The sequence below is a fragment of the Nyctibius grandis genome, chromosome 6 (assembly GCF_013368605.1).
Source record: "Nyctibius grandis isolate bNycGra1 chromosome 6, bNycGra1.pri, whole genome shotgun sequence".
Taxonomy (NCBI): domain Eukaryota; kingdom Metazoa; phylum Chordata; class Aves; order Nyctibiiformes; family Nyctibiidae; genus Nyctibius; species Nyctibius grandis.
Window position 1 is genome coordinate 67,633,467 of NC_090663.1, and position 17,142 is coordinate 67,650,608.

Sequence of the window (17,142 nt, forward strand, 5' to 3'; positions counted from 1 at the left end):
CTTATTGACATAGCACCAGCAAGTTGCTCCAGGAATCACAATCATTGGAAATGAGGAAGAAGGAGAAAAAGAGAGGAGAGCAAAAAGAGCCCCACCTCTTCCCAGCAAGCCCTCTCTTTTATAGTGAGCTTGATGTCAATGATATAGAATACACCTGTGGGCCAGCCAGGGTCAGCTGCCCTGGATTTAACTGCTAAGGGCCTTGATCACCATGGCTGGCCACAAACTGAAACCAAATCCCAATGAAACCAGGACACCTCTGCAACACAACTGAAGAACTATATTATCTATCAAAAAAAAAAGGAAAACAACCATGGCAAAGTGTAGTTTTGCTATAAGTGGAATAAATGACACTCAGTCTGTAAAGCATCCTTACCACAAAGGGCTGCAAACTCATCTGGCCTGGCATAAGTGAGCACAGCAGCCAAAGCCTCTCTCCAATTCTGCAGATCACAAGACTGTACAATCTCTTTCCAGTTCTTCGTTACCACTGCAGTGATGAGCTAGACCAGAAGGAGAGAGACCACAGTTAAGATCTTGGTAGGATTTCCTTTGTTGTTTTTTTTGTTTGTTTGTTTGTTTTTTAGGATACAGTATGATTTGTATCTACTCAAGTGTACTCATCCCCACTGTACCCAGGGTCACAGCAGCTGCACAAGAGTACATTTTACTTCAAAAGGAGTTCAGTGAAAAATCACAAAACAAGCTCAGATAACACAGGCCAATTATTCTTGCTACAAAGTGTTCAAGAAAAGAATGCACAAACCTCTGCAAGCTGGGATTGCTGTAGATGGTTTTCAGCACTGTTTTTGCAGACAAAGATAACATACCAACTATTTAGCTATAAATCTTCTACACAATGCCCAGCAAGGGGTATGAATTTTTTTTTGTCAAACTGTTTCATCTGGCTTTAAGCTCTTGGTCTCAGGCTGACCAGGTAAGGGGCAGTTGAAAAGGCTGCTCGAAGAAGCAAGTTGTCAGCAGTATCCCTACCCTGCACCCCCCCCGCACAGGCTGCCTGTCCACAAGCCCTCAGAACAAAATTCCAGGTTTTTCCATCTCAAAATCTGCCTCCAGTTATTTTGCTTCAGACAAAAGAGGGACTTGGCAGCTGTGCTACTATTTAGTGAACAAAGCCCTTGTCATGCCAAGACTTGAAGCTCAAACAGCTGAACAAGAAGTGTGCAGTTTGGGACAAGAAAAAAACACACCTGAACAACAAATGCAAGGTCATAACTACAAGGTCAACACTCACTTGTTAGCACAGGCACATATAACTGGTCAGTTCTCCATAAAAATACCTTTTCACAAAGGATGAACTACAGGGAAGAAATTTCCCACACACTACAAAATTCTCCTTCCTCAGATTAGGCCAGAGGCAGGAAAGGAGCTGAGGGCAGGGGAACAAATCCTGCAGAGTCTTAATACTTGAGATTTTCCTCTTTTCACTTGTCCACTACTAGAAATGCAAATTGTTCCCATCTCAAACTGGATTGCAGGCAACGATCAGCAAAATCCCACTTACAGACCCTAGCCTGTGGTGTTGCATGCCCTAACTCCCCAAGTGACTGTGCTTTGTGGCCTTCAGCCCTGCTTCAGGAAAGCACTTAAGCACACGCCCATTTTATAGGCTGCCTCCTGCTACTGTATAAAACGCCCTTCTTTGACAATGGACTGCTAAAAAGTGACCAGGAGCAACCTTCTCCTCTCCTCTAAAAGCAGCCATCCTTGCCAAACCCATTGTCCTGTGCTCTTTTAAGGCCACTTCTGTTTCATCCTCCTGTCGCTACTTTCTCATGTCAGCAGTAAAGAAGAAAGATTTAAACAAGCAGCATCGGCAATCCCTAGCATTGCAAAAAGCTGGAAAGAACAATAACCAGCTGGCCATAACGTGCTGTCTCCTAGACAAAGGGTGATTGATCTACCCTGGGCATACTAAGCTCTCTTCTGTGCATGCAGTGAAACAAAGCATCGGAATAATCTGTTAAGACTGATCACAGGCAGAAATCAACATAATGCTGCTGACACTGACCATGGGTCATGTGCAACTCTTGAAAAATGTGACAAGATAACAGACTGAAATGTGTGCTGCTTAAGACATTTATCTTTATCAGTGAGAATCTACTAGTGTATATGCAACTCAGACACTGGATACAAGGTAAAGAATACTCTTCTAGTGTGTTGATATCCAGGTAGTATGCCTCTTTTCTTATCAATGCATTAAGAAGAAAAACAGAAATCCTTCTGCTCCGAGATCTTATGGATGACTTGAATACTTATTAGCTTCTCACAGAAATAAACCTATGAAATGGCAAGAAAACTTTTAAGGTGAAAAAGGGAGTTGCTAAAGGCCTACATGCATGTTGTTTCTTAACTGAAAAAACATACCCTGGTAATTTTGCTCTGCATCTTAGCAAAGTACTTTTCCTGTGTCCTAGAAAGCAGCTCTTGTCCGCCTGCGATGGCCAAGATAATGGCATCAGCCATGCGGTTATCGTGCAAGCAGAGATCTACTGCGCTCTCAAAGTTACCCGTCAGCAAAGCCTGGGTAATCAAACCGTCCACATCTGCAACGAGAGGAGTGCATTTTCAAATGATAGCACAAAAGTCACTTAAATATGCAACAGCAGGTGATTCTGTCCAACTGTACAACACTGCACAAAGTTCCCTACAAACCAGCCTGCTCCAGGCAGGTACTTACAGGGACGCTCAAGTTCATCTCAAGTCTCGAACCCACTACGGCCACTGCCACATCAGGTGGGGCACTGTAAAACATCACTTACCTTGCTGCAGAGCAAGAAGCTAATAAATGCTAGCAAGATGCTAGAGGTCTAAATGACCTCTGAAACAACTACCCTACATACAGTGCCAGAAACAAAGTCAAAACTAGACAGGGGTCAATGGCTTCTGTGTTATTCAAGATCCCCTGGGAGTTTCTGTACAAACAGCGACGTTAGCACTTCCTGCCTGATCAGGTGTGTGTTCTTTTATATCAGAATTCACTGAGAGTAGCTACATTTCAGCAATGGGGTATACAAGTGCTGTATACTTCCTTTTCTTCCCTAAAGAAGCTGTATGTTCAAGTGCCTTGAGACTGCTGTGAAATGAATGGAGTTAAAAGGCAAGTCATGATAATCCTTCATAATCTGTGCAGAAATTGCCTTCGCACCAGAACACCAGTATCAACATCAGTATTTATAAATATCAGCACATACAATGAAATCAATATCAAGGGTTTTTTTACCTCCACTAACAGAGATGTTAAATGTCGTCTTTGCAGATCCCAAATCTTCAGTTTCTTGTTTATGGTCCTTCACCTTCTAAGAGAAAGGAAAAGCATAATTTTTGAGATTATGTAAGCACTTGGAATATATACACACATTCAAAAAATATGGCTCCTGCATTACAAGTTAAAGATTGACCTTCAGACTACCAGTCACCTAAAAGATCATTAGTTTAGGAGGGAAGAGCATCCCTGTCATTTGTTAGAACACTCTTTCAGCAAAGGATAATCAGCTTCCCCTGGTGCCTGCACAAAGTCACCTCCTAAGCACACTGAGAAAGGCCTGGGCTTACCAAAGGACCTGCAGTGCAATTAAACACACCATTATAAAAATCATTGTTCTGAGAGATCAGAGTGGACCATTTTTAAAAATGGAGATGCCAAGGGGAAAAAGTGCTGGAAGCCCCAGATTTCTAACCACCAGGGAAGGCTTATGCAAGCACCAGTGCGTATACCTAGAGGTCACAAATACCAGCAACCAGACACCTGGATCCTGGGTATTGACTTGCATACACACATCCGTGCCCATATACACACAACCCGCCAAAGCAAAACAACAGCCACAACCACAAAATCAGAAACCTCCCCCCTTCCCTCCTCTTTCAACTTCAACCCCTACCAAGAACAGTCTACCATAATGCTACCTAGGTTTCACTTTGCTTCACTTAGACTTTTAGCGCATCCTTGAAACACTCTGCAATAGGTATACACCCTAGTTTAATTAAGCAGAACACATGAACACATGCTTAATTTTCAACACAGAAGTCTAGCATGGTCCACACAGACTTAAGCGCTTTGTACTTGGTACAGGAGTGCTCAGTGGACAGAAGCTGCTTTTTTATAAAACTCCCCCAGAAATTAAGATAGATAGCATTTCCTGCAAGTACTTGGATTGTGGGATTTCACACAAAACCTTTCAATAATAAAAAAATAATGCCAAGAGGGAAGTCTCTCTCCACCATCAATTTTCACAGCACAGCCTAAGAAGAGTACATAAATTGTCCCACAAACTGCCTCCTCTGTCATAAGCCAGTGCACTAGTACATGCAGCTGGAGTTCAAGAGTCAGCTGAGAACATCCTGCTTATATGCTGATTAGTGAAATTGTACTTCAGAGGATGAAGAAGTACCCAGCTGACCAAGAACAGGTATTTGGGATGGGGAGGCAAGTCTGAAACAAGCTTTATGTTTGGCTTATGAAACAAGGCAGTGTCTGGAAAATTATTTTTCTATCAGATAATGAGTGATGTGTGTTTGGTATCAGTTGAGAGCTTGTTGTGACTATCGCAGGAACAATGTGCCCATCTTACGCAGTCAGATACATGCATCTGCCACTAAGGTGTCTAATGAATTAACAAGCAATCAAGCACTTAACCTAAGGAGAGCACTCAGTTTCAGTGTCCTTAACAGGCTGTTACATGGAGTCAACAAGTGCACCACTCCAACATGCATGAGCCATAAACCACCATCCTTATCTTCACAAACAACTGCAGACAGGCACCAAGCACAGGTTTGAACACGGAGAACGTAGGTAGTTTTGGGCGAACAGCTCAAATTCTAACCCAAAAGGGAGACTGAGGGAACAGGGGAGAACAAAGCTGGCCTGTTCACACAGCAATACTAGTATTTTCAGTGCTATTAACCTGACATGGCAGAGGCTGGGTCCTTAGTTCTAATTGTAGACCTGTCCCCATATTTAAAACACAGGGCTGAAAACAATGCTGCTCAAATGGACAGAAATGAACAAAAGCTGTACGATCTCAAAGGCAGATGTGGTGGAGCACAAACTGCCTGTGATACCCTGGCTAACTATTGCAACAGATGCTCATAAGGCTGCTAGCTACCAAAGCCCTGATACTCGCTGTTCAGGTGCAAAGGGGATGGACAGTACTGTGATGTTGGTGGGAAAGAATGAACGCTGCCCCTCTCCTCCAGTACCACAGCTGCATCTCTGCAAAGGGTTATACCTAGGAACAGGGAAGTAATAAGGTGACAGCTTGGTAATAATCAACCAGAGGGAGGGAAGAAAGAAATGAGGGAAGGGGGCAGGGCGGGAAAGGAATCCATTTAGAGTCATGGCAGAAGATCATTTAGTACATGTTAGGGAAATGTCAGAGTGAAAATTATGGCAGAATAAAGTCATTGAGTCTGGCACCAACTGGATTGTTACAAAACGAGCTTGTTCTTAATTGCCACCAAAATCTATTCACATGATATCTGAAGCTGATGATGTCTGAAGCAACTTACTAAAAGCCCATATTTTACTCATTCTAAATAACTTCTTGTATTTCCATATATCCTCAGCACTAGGAAAAGCCAACAAAATAAAATGCTCTTAATAGTAACAAAGTAAATACACAGAAGGTCAACAGGGTTAGTCTAGAGGGCAACAGATACCTCTCCCAAGAACTGCTCCTCTGTAGCCTGGCCTTTGTCCCCCTCGTTCAGCACAGATTCATCAGATTCTGCAGGAGCCTTCGGCAGAAAGAAGATGCCATAAAAAAAAAGCAGCAGCAAAAGAGGAAGAAATACTTTGCACTGCTGAGTATAGCCACCTTCCAACCAACAATAGCCAGAACCAGACTGCAAATCACAGAAATGCATTGGTAATATATGCTTGAGTACAACAAACACAGTAGAGGCCCTCCATTTCCTTGCTCTTTGTCATTATGCAGTACCCTGTATTGTTTTCATCATAGCTGCCTGAAAACACACAGCAAAACTTTTCTTCCCCATTAGGCAACTACAGATGACATCCAAAATGTCTATAGCACAGAACTAGTGCAGTCCTCCCCATTGTAGACTCAGGCCATTGCAATTACAACGGGCAACACCTGAACTGTATTTATCACTCTTGCAGGGAAATGTTACAGGACCACACTCTCTGTCCTGCTTTTTTTAAAGGCTGGGGAAGGTGCTGCTCTTGAAACCAACTGCCAGGCAGCAAGGCTCTGCCCTACCTCATGGGCAGCACAAAGTGTCACAGCAGCCAAGACATAGGCAGCAAGAAGGAAAGATGGAGGGACATCACTGAGACCCTGAACTAAAACCTGTGACTGAGAGCCCTTCATTGGAAAAGTGGAGGGGGAGACATCTGTGTGGAAAAAAGTGGTGGTTTTTTTTTTTTAAATAAGTACCTTCATCCTACTGAATGTAGGAACTTGTCGTATGCTGGGTTACTCGTGATTTACTTTGTGACAGCTACCAAGCAGAAAGAAAAACTATTCTTACTTTGCACATTACCGTGGCATTATAAAACTAAACACAGAGTTGTACGCATGTGTTTGCTTACCTCTCCCAAGTCACCATCTGCAAGACTCTCTTTATTCAGAGCGGATGTAATCTAGAAAACAACCAAGATTTAAGTAAGTGCCCTTTTATTTTAGGGAGGCAGACCTCTCACTGATCTCTCGGATTGCAAAACTGGCACATGTAGCTAATATGCTGCTTGCAGAACAGTTAACATGAAACTAAAGCCATTTCTTTTCCCAGCCTGGCAATGGATTTACTGCTAAGCCCGTTGCACCCCAAGCTCTGATGGAAACAACAGCTGCTTTATGCCTTTAAACCTTTAATTGTTAACTCAAGGGCCTCAAACCTCAATAGAGCTGCTGGAAACCACAGTAATAAAAATATTATCAGAGCATGCAGGACAAAACCCTCTGTCTGCTTTGGTAAGGGAAAATGAAGTGGTGACAATCTTTGTGGAGCAGGGAGCCTCTCAGGAAGCTGTGGTTTCAATCACAACAGACATATGGCTGTGAGCTAGGATTTTCCAAAGTACAGAAGAGTTAAAATGCCCAGCTTTTACTGTTTTGCAAAGCAAATCATGACTCCAGATTTACTTAGGGCCCTCAAAAATGCCAATTTAACATATAGAGTTCAGAATACATGCAGAAAATATATTAGTTCGGCATCTGGGAGCCTGGGTTTCCTAATGTGCTAATGTTATATACTGCTTTTAGTACTGCAGCCTTTGTTTTACCCACGTAGGCTGGTTTTCACAAAAAGCTGAGCTCAAATTGCTGGAGATAGTTTTCTGTTTCTTTTTTAATCATTAGTTTACAATAGAAAGGAGAAATCCAGGACTTGACTTGCATATGAGAATTACAGGTTTTAAGATAAAAACAAAACACCATGTGTTCTTAACAGCTTCTTTCAAGAAGCTGAAATCTGTGACCCTTTTTTACTTTCCCTACTCTACCAGTAACATGAAAAAAAGTTCTGCTTTAGTAAGTTTGTCATCTGGGTATCACAAATTTTCAGATGATCTGTCCTGTATTGTTTCTTGACACTAAAAAACATGGATTCAACTTTAACATGGAATGCTTCGTTGAGAAACAGCTACATGAAAATGTGGCCTTGCAGCTCCCCTCATCTCTTCCTCAAATACTGAAATAATGGGGTAGGCCCAGCATTCCAGGCCACTCAATTCAGCTACATGCATTTTCCCAGCCTCTCCCCATGCACAGGGCATATCAAACCCAGAGCAACAGCAGCAGTGGGCTCCAGTCTGCATGAGGCCACTCCACAGGACCATTACTAAATTTCAACTGGATTTCCTAATTGAGATCTGCTTTTCAAAAACAGGGTTTCCCTTGCTGTGCTTGCCTTTGACTCATGCAACAAAAATTTAGAAGCTGAGGACAGACTGTTAGCAAAAACATTATTTTTTTCTGTAATCATAATAAATTTGCCCTGGAGGCCATTTAATTCATAACCATAATGACATTTTTATCAAGCCACTCTGAAAATAAAACATTAGTTTGATACAATGAAAATGAGCCAAACACTCAAATCCACTGAATCAGAACTGAAGAAATACTAGACAATTCCTGGGTACAGCACTGAAAGCAACAAAGAGCCAAAATGCACAGCAGGTATACCCTGTAACACTGAGATAAGAATCTTCTTCAACTTGGAAGAAAGCTCTATACTTAAGATGTGCAAGTTGCTTCCTGGTAATCCAAATTTTGCCTTTCCAAATGTAACCAGGCTTGATCTTTGTTTTTTTTTCTTTTTTTTTTTTTTTTGTAAAAATGCATGGCATCCCACACAAAAAAAAGGACTATTCTAGGTTTTCCAAGGTAGTTAATGAAACCCTGAAGACTGCTTACATGTTCTTCAACCAGAAAGCCTAAACCAGATCAGATTGAATGATGCTACAGCAGAAGGATGTCAGATAACAAAGTTACACGAATAGTTTGACAGTCAGCTGCAGACATGCTTCTGAAGTCTGTTGCCTGCTTTGAAATTTTCATTGAACATCCATATTACAAGAAGATGACATAGCTAATAAAAAACCCAAGAAAGCAAACTGCTTGCTGTAAGAATTCTGAAGTTACGAGTTGTTTATCTAGACAAAATTTAAAAAGCAGAGTAAGATTTCTAGTGTCCTTTGAAACAAAGGAATTCCTTAAATGACACAACTATTCAAGTCAGCCATGTTTAAACAGAGGCTCCGGCACCGTAGGTTACAGTTGTATTATGGCTATGAGGAGAGCTACAGCACTGACAAATACTATTAGCCAGGAAACACACCAAAAATAACGTTGTATAAAAATGTTTATTCTATTGAATAGCCTCTGGATACTGGTAATTGCTATTCCAGTCCCACAGGTAAATGAGTACTTCAACCATACATGGCATCATCAACATTTTAGGCTGTACTCAGCAGATACATTTAAGTAAAGCACTTAACACAAGCACAGCTTCCAGGCACATTTACCTTCTTCCTCAGATCATCTTTCCTGTATCCCAAGAGCTCAAGATATTTAACACGTGAATCTTCTTCAAAGTTCACCTTTAAAAAACAAAAGTTAAAGAATATATTGCAATTCACAATTTTTCATTTTCTCCCTCACTGGCTTTTTACTTGACCGGCACAAATTACCCAGTGAGAGCTAGTGATCAGGGAGACTGAGTGTAATAAAGAGGACTGAAAAGGTCTTCAGTGGCTTGGGCACCCGAGCAGGTAGGCAAGGCTTCAATCTGGTTATTGTAGGTGAACAATCTGCTTATCTGCTTCACTTGGAAATCTCTAAATGTTCATAGTGAGCAGTGAAAAGCACATCTAAAGCTGTCCCCAAGCTTTATCCTTTCTCACCAGCTCCCTGTACAAAGATGTACTCATGGGGGATGTCAAAAAACGTAGGATACCCTCCTCCAAGCCTTGGCTTCTTCCATGATTTCTCACACCCCCGGGTCCTGAGGATGCTCTCTATTCTGGTGGGCCACCTCCAATGACAGAGCTTATGGGCACTATTCCAACAGCCTACACTTTTGGTTCCCAGCATCTCTTCTGCTAAAAACCATAATGCGCAGAAGGAACCATTTCTGCGCTGTCTTTCCAAGTCAGTGGGGAACTCCTGAACTGCTGTTATCCTGTTACCTTTAAGAAGGCCCACACATTTTTCTCAAAGTCAGCCTGGGCCGTGTCGATTTTCTTCTGGCAGTAGCTGACAAAGCCTTCGGACTGCACAGCCTCCTGCAGCTGCTTCGAGCGGGCCAGGAACTCCTTCTCTGTAACAACCTGGCTCACATAGACATGGTGACGCTGCTGCTGCTGCTGCTCGACGCCTGGCTGCTGCTGAGACTTGGCATTCTCAAATGTAACCAGCTTACCTCCAAACTGGAATTGAGGCACACATGCAGTATGTAAAAATACAAGAATATGAAAAAGTATGTGCATACACATGTGTATGCACATGATTTTATATACCATATATATGCTTATCATCCAATGGACAAACATTCTGGACATCAACTCCTTGATTTTTTTTCCCCACCACCCCATATTTCTATGCATGTGAGGACCTTGTTGGGTGAGTGGGTGCACATTTAAGATTTATGAGCACAGCTACTCTTATGCCTGTTTTTTCTCAGGCAAAAGACTGACTAGAAACTGAGAACTGGAGCTGTGGGTCTGTATAGTGCCCAGCATAAATGGAGTATCTCATGATATTGCCGTGTAATTACCAAAGAAACCTATGCTTCATTAAATAAATGCTCAAACATGATGTCTGCCCTGCTCTTGGCAGGCTCTATACAAGTTAAAAGCCTACTGAGAGATGGGCAGTAAGTTGTGTCATCATTTGGAGAGAAGTAAAATCAACAGAAGAAAAAATTCAGAAGGGGCTTATGATATTATTTCATTCTGTAGCTCAAAGTTAATTTACACAGGCAAGTCCAATAAATAACAAAGTCAGCATTACAAAAAGCAAAAAGCCTAGTCAAGAAAAAGGCTGACAGCTGGCTCCTGGAAAACCAGGACAAGTAAGGGAATAAACACCATTATAAAACGACACATCAGTCAGTGGCCAGGCAATATCAGTTTTCTTTGATGGGAGAAAATTGCATTTCATTTGTGCATCAGATTGTGAATAAGCAGACATAAGATGCTGAAAATTGAGCAGTATTTCGGCAAAGAAATCCATTTCAAGTGGACAGACTAAAATCTTCAGGAGATCCCTAAGGAACAGCCGGTGGATCTAGAAAATAAGCCAAAGGTGGAGCTGAAGAGCAGACGACCGCTCTCACAAAAAGCAGGGTCTTGCCACCCTCTCATGTGGCTCCTCTGCAAATCAACCAGCCATGGAGAAGCCTAACTGTGTGCTGCTACAGCAACTCCTGCTACCTTGATCAGAGCTAACCTGAGTATTCTCCACCACACCGACTCACATAATAGCTTCAAACTGCACTCAGGTCTCAGATACTTACTCAATTTGGTCCCATTCCCACCACCCAATATATACTTGTTTACTCCAAAGCAAGCACTACACATAAATAAAAGCAAAGCCCTAATCCCAAACCAGAAAGAAACAAGTGCCTGTTGGCAACACAGAAAGAAACACTCCTTGTTTCTTTTTCCTAGGTATTTTTGTCACACACTTGCTGGCTTGCTGTCCCAAGTGCCCAGTCTGGAAGCTGCCGCAAGCATCTCCTGTGAGGACAACAAACTGGGGAAGTTCTTCCAAGGTGGAGCACAACGTCGAACTCCCCTCTTCATAAAGTGTTTTGCATGTGCCACCAGTATCTCACTCCCTGCCTGGCCAACCGTGCCCAGCCTTTTCTCTCCTGCTTACTGAGAACGATGCTCCCACGGGTCGTCGGATCCATTTGGGTGGTTTCTTGAGGGGCAAAACGACACTCTGTGGGGTGGTCTGCTGGGGCAGCTGCAGGGGCGGGAGGGGCTGTCCTGTACCAAATGGATCAAGGTTCCCAAAAGACGATGAAAGCTTTGATAACAAAAGGGGGAAAAAACAAAAGTGACATATCTCCAATATAATAAACATAAGCATTCATTTGCACCGGATTGCTACTCCTGCAAGCAGGGCTGCAGACAGCCACCGAAAACTTCCCATGAGCCCACGTTTTTTTCCCCCCTCTCTTTCTGTCCATATTCTTAGCTGAACATTTCTCAATACCTGGTCAACTTGCTTCTGCCTCAAGCCATCTGTGCTGCCTCCCATGATGGAGTAAATGCTAATCCGCCCGTCAAATGAAGCCGCAGACAAGACAGCAGGGTTCCTGGGACACCATTGGATATCAAAGCACCATTGTGTGTTCGTGGGCAACTCATACAGCACCTGGGCAGCAAAAACATGTCCAACAAATCAGGGCTTTTATGAAGCAGCATGTCCAATGTTCTCCTGCCTGCCCTGCGAGTGGTCTTCTCTTGCTCCCCAGCAGCCTCCACATCACCGTACACACTAACAGTGGGCAAACCCTGACAATAGACAAACAGAAGATTATCACACACCACTGCTTAATTTCCTTTTCCTCCCATTAAGTCTTCTCTTTAATTCACACAGGACAAACTATGCAGGCAGGGTATGTCTGTGCTGTCCCATTGCAAGCTGTGAGCTGCTACTGATATTCATGCTAGCTCATTCAGAGCTAATCTGGGTATCTCTAAATACTACATGGAGACATGTCCAGGCTCCAAAGTAAGTCTGTTTTCACAGAAAGATTGGAAAAGTTAACATCTGCATTCTAGGCAGACAGCCTCTCCTGCCCTGGAACAGACAAGCCCACCACTGCAGCAGACATTTAACCATAAACTAGGAGAAACTCAAAGAGCAAAATGCTAACTGCCTCGCTGTCTCCCAGGAAACTGGTTTTTATTTTTAATAAAAACATGTAGTATGATTCTCATGGTCTAGGGGCAAACACTCAAATTGTCTGAAAAAAGGATCTGCATCCCCTTTGAAAGGTATCCTCATGCCCAAAAGGGTGCAGTGGGAAGACATTCAAGTGTCTCTCACTCATCTGCCACTACTGTAGTAACCTACAAAATCCCTCTGGTCTAGATAAAAGTTCTTATGCTTACAGAAGGAAAAAGGCAATTGCAACAGAAATCCAGCCACACTGGGTCCAAACCAAAGAGTAGGAAGCAAATACTTAGTTTAAGTGGAGCCATTTTTACCCCTTATAATGAGTAGGGACCTTACTACTTAGCAGGAGAGAAGAGGTAAGGACAAATGTGTAATATCGACAATACTAGGAAGGAATCCTACACCACCAGAACAAGCTCAGAATGCACATACACCAAACATAAGTACACAGAATAGGGAGAAACATCCCACAGAAAAATCATTCCTAGAAATGCAAGCACACCAACACCTGCTTTGCATATGCCACTGTGCCACCTCTGAACAGAGATTTTTTAAGTGGTGTGCATACAATACCTCGCCTGTGTTAGGGTTGGAGCAGAGAATTTTAGCATCTTTCCCACAGCTAAGTAGCAGCTCTGAATCCGCCATACTCCAAGCAATGGCCAATATACCCCTGTGTGAAAAGTCACAACCAAAAAAAAGTTTAATGTAAATGCAAAATGGTGAATAAATAAAGCATATTTTAAGTGGAGTTTCTACATTAGCTGAGCATTCCACCTCAAAATACCCTCTTACAAGAGGAGAAATTTTTCAATGTTATCAGCACTTTATTTATTGAAATAGACGCTGTTTTCTGCATGAAGAGGTATAAAAGTGCAGCCATTTTATCTGAAAATTAAATGCAACAGTCATGCGAGAGAACCTGGACATCAATGTAACAAAATGGTTTGTTTGCCTGCAGCATCATTAACATACAGTGTGCAAACCTGCACGTAAATGTCAGTGACTACGAAGTTTGTCAGCTTCTTTTTATTAGCAGGAGATTAAAGTCAGCAGAACCACTGGCAGCAGTTTTTGTAGAAGTACTGGTGTTCTCTCTCCTTAAATCAAGCACTGGTTTTGGGCAATAAGAAAAGTTTCACTAACAGTCGAAGAGGGACGAGAATTTAACAAAATCTTTCCTCGTACTCAAATTTAAGGCATTTAGGGGACTGAGGGTCAGAGAAACTGTGCACGTCCACATGTGAGGATGTGCCGAGGTGCACCTTCAATCCATTATCCAAGCAAAATCAACTACTACTAATTCTTTGGTTCTCAGCTCCCTGTTTCTATGCTTTTCAAGAAGAAAGTAGCAACCTCGGTGCTTCGGCAGGATGGTGTTTTTATTTTGGGGCCTGTTCCCTTCAAACCAGAAGGCCCCCAAAAGGCAAGACTTTCAGGACACAGGGTTGGCTTGTCAGCAAGCCAGCATATAACACTGCCCATTGCTGGAATCGCCACCTCCAAGTAAGTGAGCCTTCACAGGGAACTGAGCAAGAAGTAAGATGTACAAACTGGTACGCAGTCACCAACAGCGCAAACACCACGGAGCAGCAGGCTACATAAGACTCATACCTTGTATGGCTTTCTAGAACACGAAGTGGTGAGGAGGCAAATCTTAGGTCCCACATATGAATCACAGGCAACCTGTCATCCTCCGAGGCCAAAACCATCTGGGTAGCAACATCAGGGTGCCATGCCAGGCCTGAGCAGTGCATCTGAGGGACAACATCGCGCCACAGCATAAAATAACTAAGCAGCATTAAAGGACAAAAGACAACTAGCCTAAATATGTCTACATGCATGGTAAAACACTGTTGTGAGGGAATTTGCAGCTGTGCTCCTGGGCATTATTTCTGACTGCATTCAGACTGGGATACTCTCATTTCCATGAGTGAGTAGACTTGAAGTTAGTTTCCCAAGGTTCTCTCAAACAGATGACTTTATGCTGTCTTGTTCACAATCCTATGTTGTAATGTAAGAAAACTGTAAAGCCCTCTCTGTACAAACCTTTTTTCTCTAATATTTTTATTGATATTTTAATAAAAGCCATCATTAGGCAGAGGTTATTGTCATGCAAAGATTGTATCACTAGACTACAATCACATGATGAAGACAGCCTACTGTGCTGCTGTTATGATAGGTAACAAATACATAAAACATTGAGAGTTACACAGTTTATCAGAATAAGAGTGCAGTGACGAAGCAGCTACTCCAGGAGCACCTATAGTAAATTTTGTTTTGAACTCTTGCTACATCTTCAAAGTTTGTTATAGCAATATTCCATTTAAAATACATAGAATTATACAAATATGTCACTCTCCACAAGTTCAACAGGCTCTTTTATTTTTTTTTTTTTTGCCATCCAGAGGGACCTTGACAGGCTTGAGAGGTGGGCATGTGCAAACTGCATGAAGCTCAACAAGGCCAAGTGCAAGGTCCTGCATGTGGGTCGGGGCAATCCCCAGCACAAATACAGGCTGGGCCAAGAATGGATTGAGAGCAGCCCTGAGGAGAAGGACTTGGGGGTGATGGTTGACGAGAAGCTCAATGTGAGCCGGTAATGTGTGCTTGCAGCCCAGAAGGCCAACCGTATCTTGGGCCGCATCAAAAGCAGCCTGGCCAGCAGGTCGAGCGAGGTGATTCTGCCCCTCTACTCCACTCTCATGAGACCCCCCACCTGCAGTACTCTATCCAGCTCTGGGGCCCCAAATGTAAGAAGGACAAGGACCAGTTGGAGCGAGTCCAGAGGAGGGCCACAAATGTGATCAGGGGGCTGGAGCACCTTCCTATGAAAACAGGCTGAGAGAGTTGGGATTGTTCAGCCTGGAGAATAGAAGGCTCCGGGAAGACCTTATAGCAGCCTTCCAGTACCTGAAGTGGGCCTACAGGAATGCTGGAGAGGGACGTTTTACAAGGGCATGTAGTGATAGGACAAGTGGTGACAGTTTTAAACTGCAAGAGGGTTTATATTAGATTCATAGATTTATAGATTTATATTAGATATTAGGAGGAAATTCTTTACTGTGAGGGTGGTGAGACACAGGAACAGGTTGCCCAGAGAAGTTGTGGATGCCCCCTCTCTGGCAGTGTTCAAGGTCAGGTTGGATGGGGCTCTGGAGCAACCTGTCCCTGCCCATGTCAGGGGCGTTGGAACTAGATGATCTTTAAGGTCCCTTCCAACCCAAACCATCCTATGATTCTATGAGGAGTAGGTGCAATGGTTGTAACTATATGAGGCAGCATCCCCTGTAACCTGCTCAATGGCAACACTCCTCTGTGGCGCTCTCCTCCACAGACCTTGCCCTCTCCAAGCTCAGCTGCAGCCTGCTCCCATTTCCACACCCAGACCAGCAGAAGCACAGACCCCAGCTCCATCAGTCAGTGTCCTGCCAGGGCTCAGCCCCTGGTCTCATCCATTTCTCTCTGCCTGAGCACTAAGTCATGATGTCACCTGCTCTGCAAAATTACATGTGCTCACCCAGAGCACATCAGCTGCAACCTCATCTCTCCAGCACACAAAACATGTCATTTCTGACTAGCCGAGTAAAAATCTTTCTGTGGTATCCCCAAACAGGTCAGTAATGGCTTTCTCCAAACTAACTTATCACTCCGATAGAAAATCTGAGTGCCTTGCCTTGCTTCAATTTGCATCTGCCTATTTTCATTTAAAACACTGACAATCCCTCTGCGTATATGCAGCCTTTTAAGAGAAAGCATTAGATATTCAGCATGTTGTATAAAACTGGGCCAGGCACCAGTACCTTTATGTCATGTAAGAAGGGGTGCTATGACCTGTCCCACACGCCAAGAGGCACCCCACAGCTCTCCACAAGCACCAGCACGGCCACACGAGAGCTAACTCACCCGGTTATTGTGGTCACTGACTTTGATGATGGGTTCGTTCTTCCTGAGATCCCACACAGTAGCTCGGCCGCTAGGGCTGGCGGATGCCAGGATGTGCTGGACTTGCCTGTTCCACGCGATGCAGCTGATGTCTTCGAGAGGCTGTCACACACACAGAACAGCCTGTAACAACCTTTCCAAACTGAAGACTCAAAACTTGTTATTTTCAGGACTTGTTAAATGACAAATGTGCAAGGAGACTCACCCAGGCACTGCGTGTATTCTTGTTTCCTATGTACACATGCTGTAGGGTACAACACCTGAAAACCCCGATTTATAAGCTGCTAGTATTTCTCCGTAATATCTGCATTTTCTGCTTTACAATATGATACATTAGTCGCTTAAAGAAGACAGCACAACTGTCTTCAAGAACAGAAAATTACTCCATGAAAGTATATCCAGGCATATGAACTGCGCTTTTGCCTTGGATTATTAGGTTTTAACTTACAAAAAAAAATATGTTTGCTTGGAGGAGTTCTGAGGTGTTTTTTTATTCCCCCCAACTGCTTATTTTTAGTGTGAGAATTAAAAGCAAAGTTAACCCAGTCTTCATTGCACTATTATTTCCAGCTGTCATTAAGCATATGGACTAAAAGGTTTCCCAGCCTAAAAAAAATACTATTAGACATAAAAAATCCTATACAGGGATCTTTAACTAAGGTGAGTGCCCTCCAAAATACCCATGTGACAACAAATGATTCAGACTAAACAAAGTATCCAAACCCACAGAGTTTAAACTAAAAATCTTTAAACTGAAGGTTATTTCTCATCCCATTTCCTCACTTTGTTGTCTCCAAAT

General features: G+C 43.0%; 1 protein-coding gene across 12 annotated transcripts in view; it reads right to left on the minus strand.

Moving 5' to 3' along the window:
* Positions 1 to 17,142, minus strand: part of SEC31A (SEC31 homolog A, COPII coat complex component) — a 48,071-nt gene that overhangs the window by 22,111 nt on the left and 8,818 nt on the right. For all 12 annotated transcript variants that reach the window (XM_068404230.1, XM_068404239.1, XM_068404236.1 and 9 more), the window contains exons 7-18: positions 16,305 to 16,445; positions 14,013 to 14,155; positions 12,972 to 13,071; positions 11,709 to 11,870; positions 11,367 to 11,519; positions 9,674 to 9,913; positions 9,011 to 9,085; positions 6,575 to 6,625; positions 5,680 to 5,757; positions 3,245 to 3,320; positions 2,389 to 2,567; positions 377 to 503 (exon numbers count right to left, since the gene is read on the minus strand). In XM_068404230.1, the coding sequence (XP_068260331.1) occupies positions 377 to 503; positions 2,389 to 2,567; positions 3,245 to 3,320; positions 5,680 to 5,757; positions 6,575 to 6,625; positions 9,011 to 9,085; positions 9,674 to 9,913; positions 11,367 to 11,519; positions 11,709 to 11,870; positions 12,972 to 13,071; positions 14,013 to 14,155; positions 16,305 to 16,445 (1,525 nt within the window). The remainder of the gene's footprint in view (positions 1 to 376; positions 504 to 2,388; positions 2,568 to 3,244; positions 3,321 to 5,679; positions 5,758 to 6,574; positions 6,626 to 9,010; positions 9,086 to 9,673; positions 9,914 to 11,366; positions 11,520 to 11,708; positions 11,871 to 12,971; positions 13,072 to 14,012; positions 14,156 to 16,304; positions 16,446 to 17,142) is intronic.